The 15,941-nt window shown below is 40.8% G+C and overlaps 1 protein-coding gene across 1 annotated transcript in view; it reads right to left on the bottom strand.

Moving 5' to 3' along the window:
- Positions 1-15,941, bottom strand: part of LOC112553801 (limbic system-associated membrane protein-like) — an 81,859-nt gene that overhangs the window by 7,738 nt on the left and 58,180 nt on the right. The window contains exons 2-7 of the mRNA XM_025221253.1: positions 15,448-15,596; positions 12,128-12,332; positions 10,417-10,566; positions 2,658-2,789; positions 664-815; positions 312-462 (exon numbers count right to left, since the gene is read on the bottom strand). Coding sequence (XP_025077038.1) covers positions 312-462; positions 664-815; positions 2,658-2,789; positions 10,417-10,566; positions 12,128-12,332; positions 15,448-15,596 — 939 coding nt within the window. The remainder of the gene's footprint in view (positions 1-311; positions 463-663; positions 816-2,657; positions 2,790-10,416; positions 10,567-12,127; positions 12,333-15,447; positions 15,597-15,941) is intronic.

The raw sequence follows: 15,941 nt of genomic DNA, 5'->3' as shown, positions 1-15,941 counted from the left end.
TGAAGTGGATAAGTACTTCAGCAGCAGACGACAAATATGAGAGAAAAAAAACAAAGATGGAGAAAAAGAGGTTTGTGTTTGGGACCAAAATAGACAGACTGACAGGTACACAAACTGAAAAAAACAGATAAGCGAGTAGAAAAAGTATAAAGACACAACAGAAACAGAGAAACACATCAGGAAAGAGACTAGGTCTTTGTACTAAATGAACCCTCTACATGACCATCCCATTCGTTTTCCCAATCATAAAATAATTCCAGCACCATACAGACTTATCCAGAAGCCTCTGGGTCATCCCAGAGTTCGCTTACGGTAGAGTTCCATGTTTTTGGACACCTTGCCCAGCTTGTTGAGGGCTTCACATGCGTAGCTCCCATAATCCTCCATCTCCACGCGCACGATCCGCAGGCTCATGACGATGGTGTTGAGCTCACTGGCGACGTCGTAGATGTTCACCTCGTACTGAAACAGCAAGTGGGGTGGATGTGGAGGATCATGCTCACCCGGCAAAGAGTGCCATGGGGTTGTCGCAATGGTCCATGGTCTATTTTATAAAACACGGCGAACATCTTTGTCGCTTTCTAGAGTGTGACTTTGTATGTGTGATGGTGGTGTTGTGGCAATGAATGGGTTTGGATAAACAAAGGTTGATGGCATACAAACCTTTCCTTTATTCGGATGTTTGTTGAGAGCCTCACTATTTCGTCGCCACACGGAGACCCCTAGCGGCGAGGCGGAGATGACACACTCGAGGATGGTCTCCTTGCCCACCTCTTGTCCGATGCGATTGTTGTGCAACTTTATCTCGGGTGGATCTGTCACACAAACGCCACATCAACATCTTTACATGTTGATACGAAATGTTATCTGGTCACAATGCAGAGAAGTGGTGTAAGATTTTTACACCTACATCCAGCCATACACACGGATCTTTTTTTCATTCAGGGTTAGGGTTAGACATGTATGTCACACATCTGTATCTCATATATGTCGCTATTTACTCGTATGTGAGTATTAATATAAAGTCTGACAATTGCAGAATTGACTATGAATATTATTAGTTCCCGGATACTGAAGTCTTTCATTTCTAGCACGTTCCGAAGAGTTCCTCCCCACCCCAGTATCTGAGCAATGGAACCAGAACAGGGCTTTCTTCAAGAGAAACAAAAACGTTTTAGGTATCTCTTTCTTTAAAAAAAGGTCAGAGGTAAACAAATCCCAATAATCTTAGTGGAGTCAGGACTACTACCAAGATTTCCGGAAAGCAATGATGAATAAAATATATGCTAACCGTTGGCTATGTCAGAAAAAAATAATAATACGAAACTTCTCCTTGCTTCGCATTCTAAACTGTTCAGAACGTGACACGAATACAAGAACAATCTGGAATAAAATTACGGCTGCTTAATGCGAACAGAGAATTAAAATGGAAAAGTAGATAATTACTTTGGCTGGCGAGAAAAAAAAAGCAAGTCGATACAAAGATGAAAAGAGTTATTGCTAACTACGATTAAAAGTGAATAGTAATAGTAATAATTGTAAAACTCATCTTCACTACATGCAACCTTTTATTCTCATGAAGATAAACTGAATGATTGAAATAATAGATACTGCTGAGTAAACAGGTATTAGTATTAGTAAATAATATATAAACATCTACTATTTTGTCAAAATTAACTGTAAAAAGTGTTAAACTCTTACAACCTTTGTTGACTTGACAAACTTCAGCAGTCTTAAATCTCACTACACCATAACTAAACTATAAAAGTTCTCGTAAATACTTTGACCCCGCGTGGAAAAATGAGGTTAGTGATCAAAGCCCTGCTTTTTAAAATATTTTCTTACAGGATGGTTATAAGGCTGTGCATGAAATAATGGCACCCTTATCATCTTTGCTTCTGAATTGAATCGGCAGTGTTCTGAGATTGCCTCACATCCTTTATATCTGTTGGTAGAGGAAACCATCGCACAACCGCTCTTTGAAAGCCACTTTGATGGGAAGGACGAATGAAGAGACAGACTGTGCAAGCAATAAAGAAGGAGACAGTATCGTTGTTCGGCATTACAACAATGGTCCGTATTTCTTTTTATCAAGTGAAAGTAGAGAAGATGCATTTTGTAAGCCTTTGTGTGTCGCGAGTTGCTGATTACAACACCGCGTGCATCCTCATCTTCACATTAGGCGCGCGCACGGAGCGAGCTCTTTGAAGACCCTGTATTAATACCGCCTGCACCAGCGTGAGACACTGCTACGACAAATTATGAAAGATCGCCAGGGTTTGTTAATATAACAATAATGATAAGTTCCCCTACCCTGAATGTTTACTTTCGCTACTGTTGTTTTCTTCAAGAAAGCTTCGTATGTCAAAACTAAATAAATAAACAGAAATCACAAACACAACTATTGAGGAAAAAATATAAAGACATAAACACAACAGAAAACGAGTGTAAACAGTGAATTAATAATAACAGGAAACAGAAGCTAGAAAATTAAGAAGCACGAATGGAAAACTCTCTTTTTCTCCTCTCTGTGCGCGCGCGTGAGTCCCAGCATGCCTGCTTTTGCATATATATATTTAAATACATCCATTGATATCGGTTTATATATGTAGTATGTGGGGAAACCCTTGCAAAGTTTATGGTCTCTGTCAACTTACAGTCTACATCGACACGGAATTCCTGTTTGGTGGCCGGGGGGACGTTGTTGTCGGCGATGCAGACGTAGTAGTCGGCGCACATTCTGGTGATGTTTCGAATGACAAGCCGCTCACCTGGCAGTTCCCCGACTCCTGAAAATGACAGATGTGACAAAGATGACAAAACACCACTACGATCACACAGACTGTAGAGTATATGATAACAAATGTTACATTAAGCTGACCATCACTATTAGTAGTGGTTTAAGAGCCGAGTGGATTAGAGGTGAGGAATGGACGCAGGACTTTAAAAAAAAACTGAAACTGTATCGATATTAGATACAAGGTGATGAGAGTGCAAATATTCAGCGATCCCAAACTCAGGAATAAGCACACTTGAATAGTAATCAGTTTAATGTTCACTTTCTTTTACCTCAATGATTTGTTGACAAATGAATTTTTTTTTTTGAAATTTTAGTGTGGTAAAGAATTGTCAGGGCACAGTGTGGTGCACAAACACATTCGCTTTATAAACAAATTTATCAATCACTAAGGCAGGATAATGTTTTTGACTTTTATTTTGCATAGAACGAGGGAGGGTTTAAACAAACCGATCAAGGTTTTTCCTCTTTCCCGTTGATTCTTTTTTTGAGATATTATTTAATTAAAACATTATCACAAAAATTAATTTTAATATAATTTCAGTTACCTTGCCTTTTAAACACACAGGAAACTTCTACACTTTTTATACTTAATAAAAACCACGAAAAGATGGTATCTAAACCATCCTTGTTGCCAAATAATTTCTTGAGTCATAAACCCTATTTCTTTATTTATTTATTTATTTATTTATTTCCCTTGACAATTGTCTTCCTTGCCTCATGCTTTCCTTCTTTGGTTCTTGTTTTAGATAAATTTTAGTTGTAGCATCAGCAGCACAGTAATATGAAAAGTAATACTCTTATATGGCGTATTTATTGATAAGTACACACTGTGGTTAGTGCATTAAAATCCGATTGAATGGGCTTAGGAAAGTGTCGGAAAATAAGGCATTAATTGTTCTCTAGAGGCTTATTAAGCCCGCCAATAAGTGGGTGGCTGAAGGCTAAAAGATAAGAGATTAACTTATGAAATAAAAAGGAAAGATGAATAACATTTTGAGACTGTTGTCGGTTGAGATTGTCAACGTGTGAATCACAAAAGTCAAACATTAAATATTGACTGTAGGATGTCCAATCCTCCCATTTAGTCTTCCTTTCAATTCCGGACCAAGAGTTTGTTTTGTCTTTCAGTCTACTCCCTGCCTGCGCCTTTGTAATTTAAAATTTATTTTATTTTTCAATATGTTAATGCAAAATGTTAGCTTAGAAAAGTTAATATCAGAATTTGCAGCAGGACTCTCGCTTGTATTTGACCGTATCCTGGAGTCCTACAACAACACGGCAATCAAACTCAAGGCCCAGAAGCTGTCCTTGTTTAGAGTAGCTCCACCGGAAGTGCGCGCGGAACATTAATTTCCGGTTGATAATTAATGCACTTGAGCTCTTAACTTCTTATGATAAACAATGGATTTTGAACTCCTTTTTATTTTTAACTCATTTGCTAAGCGACCAATACTTTTAGTTAAAATGCTCATTTAATCCTTAGTCTGTGGAAATCAGTTTAAGATGTCTTTAAAACTATCACGTGACTAAAAATATGTAAAAAAAAAAATTGAAACACTCTTCGTATAAGATAACAAATAAGGTTTGTGAGATTTCTGTGTTTAGATATAATAATAAATGGGTCAAGATAAAAAAAAAATTCATCCTTAATAATTTACGCAGACCGTGATGTTTGCTGAGGATGAAAATTTCGAGATGAACAGGCAAGTTTGTTCAGAAGAAAGATAAATAGGGTGAAAAAAAATTAGTCCCATCCTCTGCCTCTCTCTTTCAACCCTCCAAAATACCAGCAGTCATAAAATTTTCAAACAAAAGCCGATTACATGTAAATACCATTCCAGATCCGCATATTGAACCAAAATAAAAATATAAAAGAGGAAAACTTTGTTCACGGTTTGGACAGCGTTGATTAATGACATGATAATAGCTTTGATAATGACAGCAGACAATGACAGTCTGTCTCACTAATGGTGTGGACACAAAATGACCTTATCCGTATTGTTTTGATTTGGTGTTTTGAACTGTTATTTATTCAGTGCACTTTATTGATGCTTTGTAAGCTGCGCTGTTAATATTTGTTAATGTTTTATTTGGACTTATCTCACTGCAACTGCCGGCATACCAGGAACAAAACAGATGGAAAACAATTAATGCAGACTGACAACAAAGTGCATGTGAGCGGAGGTTTTTTGTTGTTTTATTACTTTTTATTTTTTAAATTGTCTCTTGGCTAACGGAGGAGATTAAAGTTATTCAATTTATTATATATTATATTATATTATATTATATTATATTATATTATATCTCAGTTTCACAGGACCGCACTGTGCTAGTTTTTCTCCCGATCGCCATTCAAATAAAATCATCATTTTACAGTCGTTCATAATCTTTCTAATATGCAGTCCTTATTACAGTAAGACGGTAAAGAAAGAGTTTTCATCAACGTTTACAGTCTTATCTTCTATATTTTTTATTTACCTTCTATATTTTCTCACACTGTTCCCATCTTTCATCATGACATTTTTCGAACTCTCAGCTAGATATCCAGTTCTGAAAGCACAGAAGGCCAAAGGTCTGTACAGCGTGTTTGCCATATTGAGACCTTTGTGAACTGGGCAGTGAATCAGCAGACGACACAAACACTGGAGGTAATACCAAACTGAGCTCTAGGGGATGACCCTGAACCCTGTCGTCTGCTGCGCTAGACTACATGACCTGGCAGTTCAGTCTCGTAAACAATTAATATCCAACTCTCTCTCGCTTTTATTTTAGGACAAACACCTTCAAACGTTTGGCAGCCATGTGTTTGGACGTTGATTAAATATACACCACTATGTGGGTGTGGGGAGTCTATGAATGTGAACTTTAGAATCTGGTTCATGAAATGGAGAACTTCCTAGAAACCAGCAATCAGATCCTGGAGACTAGAAAACTCTCTTTAGAAAATTAGTTTTCTAAGGCATATGATGTATTTAACAAAAGGTGCTTATAAAAGATGTCGTCTGTCAGTACCCAAGACATATAAACTCATACTACACAATAAAAAGATACTAAAGCTCTGTCATCATCTAACCCATTCAGATACAAGCCAGCAAGTCCGTGGATGGCGAGGTCCTGCTGTGTACTAACAGGCGCTCGTTTCAAACATCTAGGAACTTTGCTGTCATTTTAATTAAACCGAAGTCATAAACGATTGGCAAAAGCAATCCAGTAACTAAGTTCACAGAGAGATGGATGCTACATTCTCTCAGGTATCTAAACTTATATTTTATAAAGATCTTTTACTTAGTGATGTGTTAGCATCCAGCTAGTGTGTCGGTGCATCTGGTCCCAGACCGCTAGAAAACGCATTCTTTAACCTTTCGTGAAAGATGAAAGTCGTTCAGTCGCTTTTACTCATTGTTTTCTTGCCCACATCAACTTTCCTCGCACATGCCTGCTGTTCTCTCTTTAGTTCGGATCCATTTTTCTCCCCATTTCCTTTGCACGATCTTTGTTGTTGGATTCCGTAGCTGAAGGTAAAACTGCCTCCGGGGTGACGAAGAACCAAAAGAAGTACAGAGGGCTTTAATTACAAACAAGTGCTGAGGGCACAGACGAGGTGTTACCTTCCCTCCACAGCAATCGCTAGGGGGCGCTCCTCCGGCCTAACGCATTTAAAGAAGCAAGGATGGGAAAGCCTGTGGGACTTGGATACATCACATCCATAGCCGCTGTCATCAACCAGAATACATATTTCTTTCAGGAAACCCGTAATTAACAGGTAAAATCAACTGAAGAAAGTTTGAAATAGGTTGGAGATGAGGTGATGGAGGCGAGGGAACGGTTTTGTCTCCTCGTTGCGAAAGAAATGTCTGACAGTTGTGGGAAGCGGATGCTCGACTGCTATGGATGATGCTTGTGAAAGGAAAAGATGTCAAGTTCTATTAGGAATGGAGGTTGGGTGTTGTGACAAGTGGATGTCAACTATTGTAAGTAGTGGAGTATATGGTGTAGTGGATGACGACTGCTGTAACAACCCCTTCTAGTGTTTATCCCTGTTTGACAGAGGGATGACAATTTGCTGAAAGGTGTGGATTCAGCTGCTGTAAGAGTAGAGCAAAATCTTCTGCAAAACCGCACGACAACTTCTACATTTTGTCCCTTCGTGATGATGGTTACCGTGGATGAAAACTGCTATAAAGAGTGGATGACTGCTGCAATTATTTATCCCAGTTGCTGAACAAAAACGCCTAGCAATATATTCACGCATTTCATAAGCAGGTACCTCCATTTTTTCTGGGACAAGGCAGATAAAGCATCTGATTACACATATTTATAGACGCGAGGAAGTTTCCTGAAGAAGAACAGAAAGACTTTCAAAAATCATCAGAATAACCAGACCAGCATGGTGGTGAAGCCACCTTGTTGCGCAATGAATAGTTTCCACGGTGGCAGGAACTCCACCAAACTGTTCGACTTCTGCCACAGAAGGATGTTGCGGTGAAAAAACTGCTTCGCTCCTGGCCTTTCACAAAAGTCACCAATTGAAAGAGGTGAAAAGGAGAAATAAACCGATGAAAGCACAATTTTCTCAGTATCCTCGAGCAACAAACGTGAAGACTATTTTTCGGTGACTTAAGCTAGACACGAAAACAAATAATCTTGCCGGTTCCATTCCCTATTAATCTGTTTCCTTCTTGCACGACAAATGCTCTTCCTTCTTGGGTGACAAGCCATTTCCTATTCGGGAGAGAAACTTTCTTCTTTCTTGCACAACAAACCTTATGTAGTCAGTTAAAGCGGTGAAATATTTCAAAATTAAGTTATTATCGCTGTGATGTAAATGCGAAGTTTAACGAGAATAAAAGAGTTTGAAGATTCAGAATGAATAGAATATGAAGAATTCATTTCGATTAAGGCGCTGATTGAAATCTCTTATCATTACAATGGTATGGGTTGGCTGAAATCTCTTGGCATTAGAATGGTACGGGTGTCTGAGATTTATGAAATAGGAATGTTCATCACAGAAAAATTTTCCTAGATACTCGTATACTCAGTGGCTACCCATAGATTATTACCAATATTAAAAAAATCTTAATTTTGGTTTTGAGTTTGTCAATGCTGCGGCCAAAATCCTTATTTATGTAGAGACAACAGCATTGTTAAAAAAACAAAAGGAACTGAGTTCCCTGACTGTTAGACAACCCTGTGGTGCACACCGATTTCTTAGCAAAAGAGCATTTCTAGTTAAGCCAGTGCTCTGGTCCTAATAGCATCCAGTCCAAATAATGGCCATTTCAAGTTCGTAGTTAGGATTCCACATCCTTCATCAATGTGTCGCTAAACGAAGGCAAGAACTGTTCGTCTCCTTTTAGTTCAGCTCTAGCTCGGGACTTCAAAGTAGGACTGTGCAAGAACAATTTCAATTGCTGTCTTTATTTCCTCTGGGGATATCTGATCTTCTCCGATGAAGACTGTATCTGCCGATAAAAGTTTAATAGCGTCCAGATGTCGGAGCGAGAAATAAATGCAGCAATCAGCTCTCAACAATGAGATTCCAAGTCAAAACAGTTTCAAATTTCAGGAATAAAAATTGTATTTCCATCTCTGTCACGAGAATTGCAAACTTCAAAGGTTATTGACTTTCCGGATTCGCACTCGAACGTTTTAATTTTAATGTCAAAGTTTAATTTAGTTATATTTTTGCATGGTTGTTGGTCTATAATCTGTAATTAAAATGTAATTAATTTTTGAATACTAACTGCTGGGGCATCTCCTTATTTATTTTAAATGTTTCTTTATTACTTTTGTTAATTTGAGTAGGAAATAAATGTAGAGCTATACATTATGTTTAAATAGCATAGATATTTAAAGCATTTAATCACAATTTTAATGTTTAATTATTTCAGGGAGATGTCATCATCAGCCATGAGCCATACTTTGTCCTCGACTCGCTCATCACAACTTTCCTCTCTTATCATCTACACTCTCCGCTTACCTCAGTCAGGGGTCGAATTTTGTTTTATAACTATTTTCAGATTGGTCTTATGTTGTCTGTCACATCAGACAAGTTATAAATCACACATCCCATTCTTTTCTCGCTTTTTTAAAAATGTCATTTTACGGACAGGAAGTTTGTAAGTCTGCATCACGAGAATGGAGGGGATATATTCCCCAAGATTTGATGACATATTATCATACATTTATACTTCTTACTTAAGCAAATTTTAACCTCACTAGTCCTTTCATCGGAAATGAGTAACGGTTCCTGTAATGCTGGCCGGTAATGGCTGTAACATACTTCAGCACTTTGTCTCTGGAGGTCAGGATGTGACACGATGCGCCTGCAGCTTGAACACCTGCCGGCTGGTCCTGGTCGCGAGGCAGCCTGAGGAGATGCTCGCTCGATGATGAAAGTTAGATGATATCCCACTGTACCCGTCTCCGATGGTGGGTAGGGCGGATACAGAAAGGTCGCGGCCTTGCCGTGGTAAACATCGCAAACACGAGCAGGACGTGCAAGCCACGGGCGGGCCTCGCGAGGTGCCGCCAGGCTCCCTCCAGGCTCCCTCCAGCATCTCATTCCTGACCCTCGCGATATTCTGCCAGTTGCCGAGTGTGCCAGACACAGATGCCAGAGAAAGGTTTCAGGCCGAGCTCTCGACACAATTCTGTGTTTTTGTGTGACACCACACATGTTTTAACTCACTACTACTACCGTGTCTGTCCGAACACGAAACCAGACTCGACATCCCGCCCCAACCTCATCCTGGTGTAAAAAGCAACAACAGAAAGTTAATAGCTGCCTCTAAGGTCAAAGTTGAAAGACAATGGTTCTTTTCTATTTTTCTCTCTTTCTCTTTCTCCACAGTAATTTAACAAGGCAATAAACTAGGCGATGTTCCTTCCTTGTTTACATCCTAAATCATTGTAATCAAGTTTAATATCGCGAAAACGATACATAACATCATAAACTCATTCAAACCCTTTTTAGGGGAAGGGCTTTATTCAAAGTACATCTCGTCTCAATAAAATACGATGGTAAATATTTCAGGATTATTTTTTTGATGGCATGCAGAGTGTCTCAATTCATTTTGCGTTCTTTCGTTTGAAGAATATTGAGAACTTTCAGTGAGAGTGCAGCGGTTTGCGCGCGAGTGTGTGTAAGAGATAGAGAACACAAAGAAGAGAAACAGAAATGGAGAAACGAAACGAAAAGAGAGAAGGAAAAAGGATAACAAAAATAGAGAAAGAAGAAACTGAAAAGAGAGAAAGAAATAAACGAAAAAGAGAAAAAATGAAAGACAAAAAAAAAATAAAAAATAAAGTGCTGAATGTGCCAAAGTAAATATTCCATCAAACACGAGTTGAGTAACTAGTCTCTTCTCCATAGTCAGCTACAAGGATCATGTCTGACATGTTCACTCCTCTTAACGACTGCTTAAAGATGATTACGATGATGTTTTTATTGGCATCAGTAGTAGATGCGTCGTGACAACGACTAATTTAGTATCAACATCAGATGCTAGAGTGTGGTCCTGGCCGCTCGGCCTCTCCCACAAAGTTACCGGATGTTGCGATGGTGTAGGAAGGCCGACCACTCGCGCGGAATGAAAAAGGGGGAACATACTCACGCTCTCTAGTGCCAGAGGTGTAGTAATTCTGTCGCCACCACGTGACCACTGGGGCAGGAATCCCTGTGGCATTGCAGAACAGTTCCACCTGCTCTCCCTCATTTTTATGGATTTCCTGAGGGCGTGTGTATTCCACGAAAGAGGGTGGAACTGTAAGAACAGAAAAGTAAAGGATCAAAGGAGATGATAACAGTTTTTAACTCCCTCCCCCAAAAAAAAAATTTCAAGCAACTCTTGCACAATGATCCTGTTGAGGAACACAGCAATTTAAAAGAAGTTTTTTTTTTAAAGTTAATTATTGTAAGGAATCAACACTTAGCAGGCCGTCCCCAACCTCTCTTTTCTTATCGTTCCTACTCTTTTCTCTCTTTCACATTCTTAGGCGTGTCTTTTGAAGAGATTAAAAAAAGAGATAAAAATAAAATCATTCAAATATTAATGTTTTGTTCTGTTCATTGTCGATTCGCATAAATCTGGGTTTGACTGCCAGTTGCATTAAGAAATCCAATGAAGGATGCTAGCTTCATCATTGCACTACAAATATACTTATCGCTTCTACTGGCCCCACAAGATGAACACTGACCATGTCTCGCTCATATGAGGCACATAAATAACAGAATTTATTTCTTGTTTGCAGAAACAAAGGCAGTAATTTGCCGTTATCGCGCGAACAGAGACAGGTCAATTTTTGATGTTGTTGTCTCGCTGGAGAGCTGTACCACCAAACATCTACAAAACCTCGTCTACTCCTCGACGATAAGCAACTTTCAGGACAGCAGCAGCCCTTTTGAAAATTCTCATTGCGCCATCTAGCGGCTCCAGCGGTCAGTCCCTAGGGGGCACTGCCACCCAAATCGGACTGCGAGAGGCGAAGCTGTCGTAGTACGAGCTGCAGTACGCAGCAGGAAGTAGAGTTCAAGCGCGCCTTATTGGCGGACATAAAGAAACGCGCATGCGCGGAGCTGGATTTGATTTCCCATTATGAGAGAACAAAACAAAATCACTGATTGCAGGTCTGATGTCTGTTTTGACACGGGTGGTCTGCTGGGAGCAGCGGATATTGGGAACATGCGAGCTGTTTGTAAGTGGTTCACCGTGTCTTGCCTATTAGTCAAAGCTCGCCTCGCTTCCCTCACATCCTTGTTTTCATGAGCTGAAGAGTTTTTCTTGTTAGAGGTTGGTCTTTTAAATGCTTCCTCATTTATATTAGTTTTTCGGGAATTTTTCTGTTGTGTGGTTTCTACTGGTGTGTGAGTCGATTTTGACTTTATTTTAAGGATTTTTTTCCATATTTTTGAATACAGAAACACATACAGTTTCATACACACACACAGGATAAGAACTCTCCATTTGAATAAACCACCCAGACGACACCACATTATCAAGCTTTTCTTTTTTAAGAAACCTAAAAGATAAGTAGAAGTGGTCTACACTGCCGTTTGAAATAAGCACTTAAATAAATACAAACGTTCTGCCGTCGTTTCATATAAACCTGGTTGTACTACAAGGATCCCAGGATCATCAAAGACCAGGGTAAACCTGGTGTTACTGAAAGGACCCCACTCATTAACCCCGGTTGTACTAAACTGACCCCAGTCATTCAATCAACCTATCAGAACCCGGTTGTACTGACCCCATCAAACCCGATTCAGTGCCCCCGTCTCCGCCATCCCCCACTGTTCTTCCTACGAGAGACTAAACCGCGGTTTACCTTGTACAACAAGATGGACGCGCTTGGTTTTGACAGGCATGGTGTTGATCTGACACATGTACGTCCCGGCGTCCGTGATGGACACGTTCCGGATGTGTAGGTTCCAGTCCCACACGAAGGTCCGCTCCACGCTGATGCGCATGTCATTGATGACTCGTCGGTCCTCTATGCTTATCGCTGTCTGAGCTGGACTGACCCACACCACCTGCAAAATACCAACCACCAACTTGTATCACTGGACTCTGGCAGACGATTTTATCCAGTTAAATACTAAAACGAGGCAGGAGTGTACAAAAGCTTCCGGTTTAGTCACATTCATTGTTTAAGCTCGCCGAGACTAACAGCGGAAATCACTTCGCAAGAGGCTAAGCGTTGGTCTCGGCAGACAGACAGCAGTCCACCTGTACAACGGTGATCAAAATGCCAATAGTAACCGAAATACCAAAAAGTAGAATTTTATTGTTATCTAGGGTAGTGTTTGTTTTTATTTTGTTTCTCAGGCCTTTGACACAGTGATGCAATTCTACTGTTGCTTAAAAACTATTCTAGTCGTTTGACATGTTTACACCTTTACACAGCGCGGGGGAGTGGGGGAGGGGAAGAAGAAAAATAAGGAAAAGCGAGTTTACAGTTCTACAGTTTATCAGAAGTCATGAACCCGAGTGAACCGTACTACCACATAGTTCTCAGAACCACGAGTTCTCTCCCTCCTCGTCGGTAGACACGGCGTCCATGTTTGTCAACTGGGTTGTCGCCCCTCGTTCCGCCTGACAGGGGCGCGTGCGCCCCGCGTGTTTGACGATGCCGTGTTGTGCCCCATAAAGCGTGATTGCGGCGGCCAAATTGCCTGGTTTCGGGAAAGGGGCGTTCGTCTCAGACAGTTTACTGCCCTTCATTGTCAGATAACACACTGGTCCAGAGTTATCCCCCTTCTCTCTTGCCTGTGTATAGTGCCAGTCTGGAAACGGTCCATATCATTTCTTTCTGTCCGTTTTCTCCGCAATATTCATCAACTTCAGCGGGCTGGAGAACGGGAAAGGGAACGGTGTATCGTAAAATTTCCAGGGTGAGGCCGGCTTCCACCAAGCTCTCTGCTTCTGTATCCCGCTCTTGGCGTCTCACATTTCCTTGTTCGGGTCCTCTTAACCCACCATCACCCGTTTGTCCCTCTTTTTTCTGTCGGAAACTCACTGAAGGCAATGTTCTGCTTGTGGTGCCTCTCATGAGGACAATTTGCCAGCATCGTCTGACCCCAGATGATGTATTGCAGCTGATGGTGGATGGGACGTTGCGCAGCCATTCTGTACTCACTGACCTCCATCAGACTTAGCTTCCTGCCCCTCTTTCTCCATCTTGTAACAGTGAGATAACACCGTTCAGTGTCCAGTGCCATCATTATTTATAATGTCCTAGCGGCCCTGCAATCTGACTTCCTAAAGCCATCATCGAGTTATGAAGTCTCTCCACGCAATAGCTTTACCGTCGCCCAGTCATCCTTTGTTTCGCTTCGGCTGGGATTAAGTAAGCAAGCAGGAGAGACAGAAGGACAGACATGGACATTCATTGGCTACAGCATGGGTGCGAGAACCTATTAAATTTGGCTACATACCGAAATCCGTACAATTTTCAGAAAAGACGGATAAACCAAGTCTGCTTGCACCGGCCATCTTGACATGGGTCTGGGCCAACCTCTTACACTCTAAACCACGATGTAAAAAAACTTTTTTTCTCTTTAATTTTGTATAAAAATATATTTTATGGACATCTTCCCTTCTGTCCTTGTTTGTTATTTTAATTTGCTTTCAAATGTTTTTTTATCTCATTTGTATTAATCCTTATTTGAACTTTACTCAAATCTCAGTGTTTATGACCCCTGAACCCTGTGCTTAGTTTTTCCCCACGCAACCTAAACCAAATCTGTGCCTGGACAGACAGTTAACCCAAGCTTCTCTTCTTTATTTCCACCGAACCCCAAGACAAACCTGTGCTTGGGTTGACACTAGTCTCTCTCAATTCATCTGGAATCCAACCCAGCACTGTGCATCGGATCGCCGTTGAACGCAGGGGCCCAGAAAGAATGAGATTAGACTGGAGCTGGTACTGCCACAAAAGCCATTCCCCCGTGCCCGACACTGCATCAAACGTGATCATGCTGGAATGGAGAGCTGCTTACGTTGAAAAGGAAGTGATTACCGGCGAAAATGCGCCATTTTGCCGCCATTATTGCCACCACGGTGACGTCCGGACGGCAGGCAGCGAGCAACTGTTGCGCAGTTACAGATGGCCGCGGCATGCAGATGGACCCGCACCAGAGGCGAGGCTGGGACAGAAAGATGCTTCTTTCAATGTTGGCTGAGACAGGGGCAGATAACACACAAGGACCTTGTGAGAGTGAATGAGTTCTCATCATGGCCTCTTCTCCAGGGCGTGCGTGCGTGGAGTACGTCCAGGCAAAGCTCTCCTGCCTTATAAAACCACGAATGGCGCATGCGTTGATCATCTCTCCACCCCGTTGAGTCATCTCCCCTGCACGTTGTGATCGGCTATTAGTGGGGCGGGTGCAGAGATGGGTGGCTTCCTCTTATCTGCTGGGGTAGTTCCATTATTTAAAAAAAATGTTGCAGATTTTTGTGGTGATGATTATTTACCTCTGAAAGTCCACCTCGCACGCGCAGTGCAGCGAGTTACTGAGTGAATAGACAGAGTTGGTCAAGATTATGTAACACTAATACAGACTGTGGTATTATCTATTTCCCGCCGAAATTTGTGTCCGGACTTGGAATGGTGATGTTGTTGCTTGCTGGTTTTTGTGTATTGAACACAATGGCGGTCTGATTTAAACCAAGTAAATAGTTTTGCACATACGATGTTTGTTTTGTGAATAAATGGATTCTGAATCTTTATAATAAATTTGACTAACCCTGTTGAGATATATATATATATGAGAGACCACCACAAAATGAGTCCTATCTCAGGAATGTGAGCATTTTCACTTATAATTAAACTCTACAGGTTTGGGGCTTTCTTTGATACCTTAGTCGTTATTTTAGTCCCAGGTTTGAGTGAGTACTCCTCACAGTCAGATTCATTGAAATCGCTAAGTCGTCTGCAGTCATCTTTGCCAAAATAATCTTTATTTTATATTCCGAGTATTGAAAGAAAGTAATAATCTTGATCCCTTCGTGTATAGTGTAATGAATCGTGGAACAGCAAGGAGTACACGGGTATAGGTTTTGTTGATGTACATATTCATCTGTACATAAAGTACAAGTGCACTTGTCTTATAAAAAGAATCAACAGCAGGTAGATAAGTGTCTAACCTTGTACATGTCCTTTGACCCCTCCGTGTAGGACTGGTGCACGCTGCATGGGAGGATGGCTGTCGCGCTCTGGATCACCGTAACCGTTACAGGTGTGTCGTCTATCACTCGTTTGGCATCTTCTTTATCCTGTACGCCCTCTGTACATCCTGAGAACCAACAGAAGTATAATTCATGGTCAGAGACGGTGTCACTGAAATATTTCTTGAACTAACAGTCCACAATTGTACGGGAGTCTTTGCTCCGACACTGAACTTATAGGCGTTGTGCAATTGCATTCAAAGAGAATTAATGTAAATATTAACATAGTTCGGAAATAGTTTTTTTTTCTTATACCAGTTTACACTACCAAATGATTTAACTTTTAACAAGTTCGTTTTTCAAAATGGCCTTTCAGCCACATGAATCTGAATACGCACCAAGGAAGACAACAGTGCACACCAAGTCATCCACAACCAGAACAAAAGAAGAGTTTTTTTAACTGTGAACCAGTC

Source organism: Pomacea canaliculata, linkage group LG13 (assembly GCF_003073045.1).
Source record: "Pomacea canaliculata isolate SZHN2017 linkage group LG13, ASM307304v1, whole genome shotgun sequence".
NCBI classification, from domain to species: domain Eukaryota; kingdom Metazoa; phylum Mollusca; class Gastropoda; order Architaenioglossa; family Ampullariidae; genus Pomacea; species Pomacea canaliculata.
This window is presented reverse-complemented; position numbering and strand designations above follow the sequence as displayed.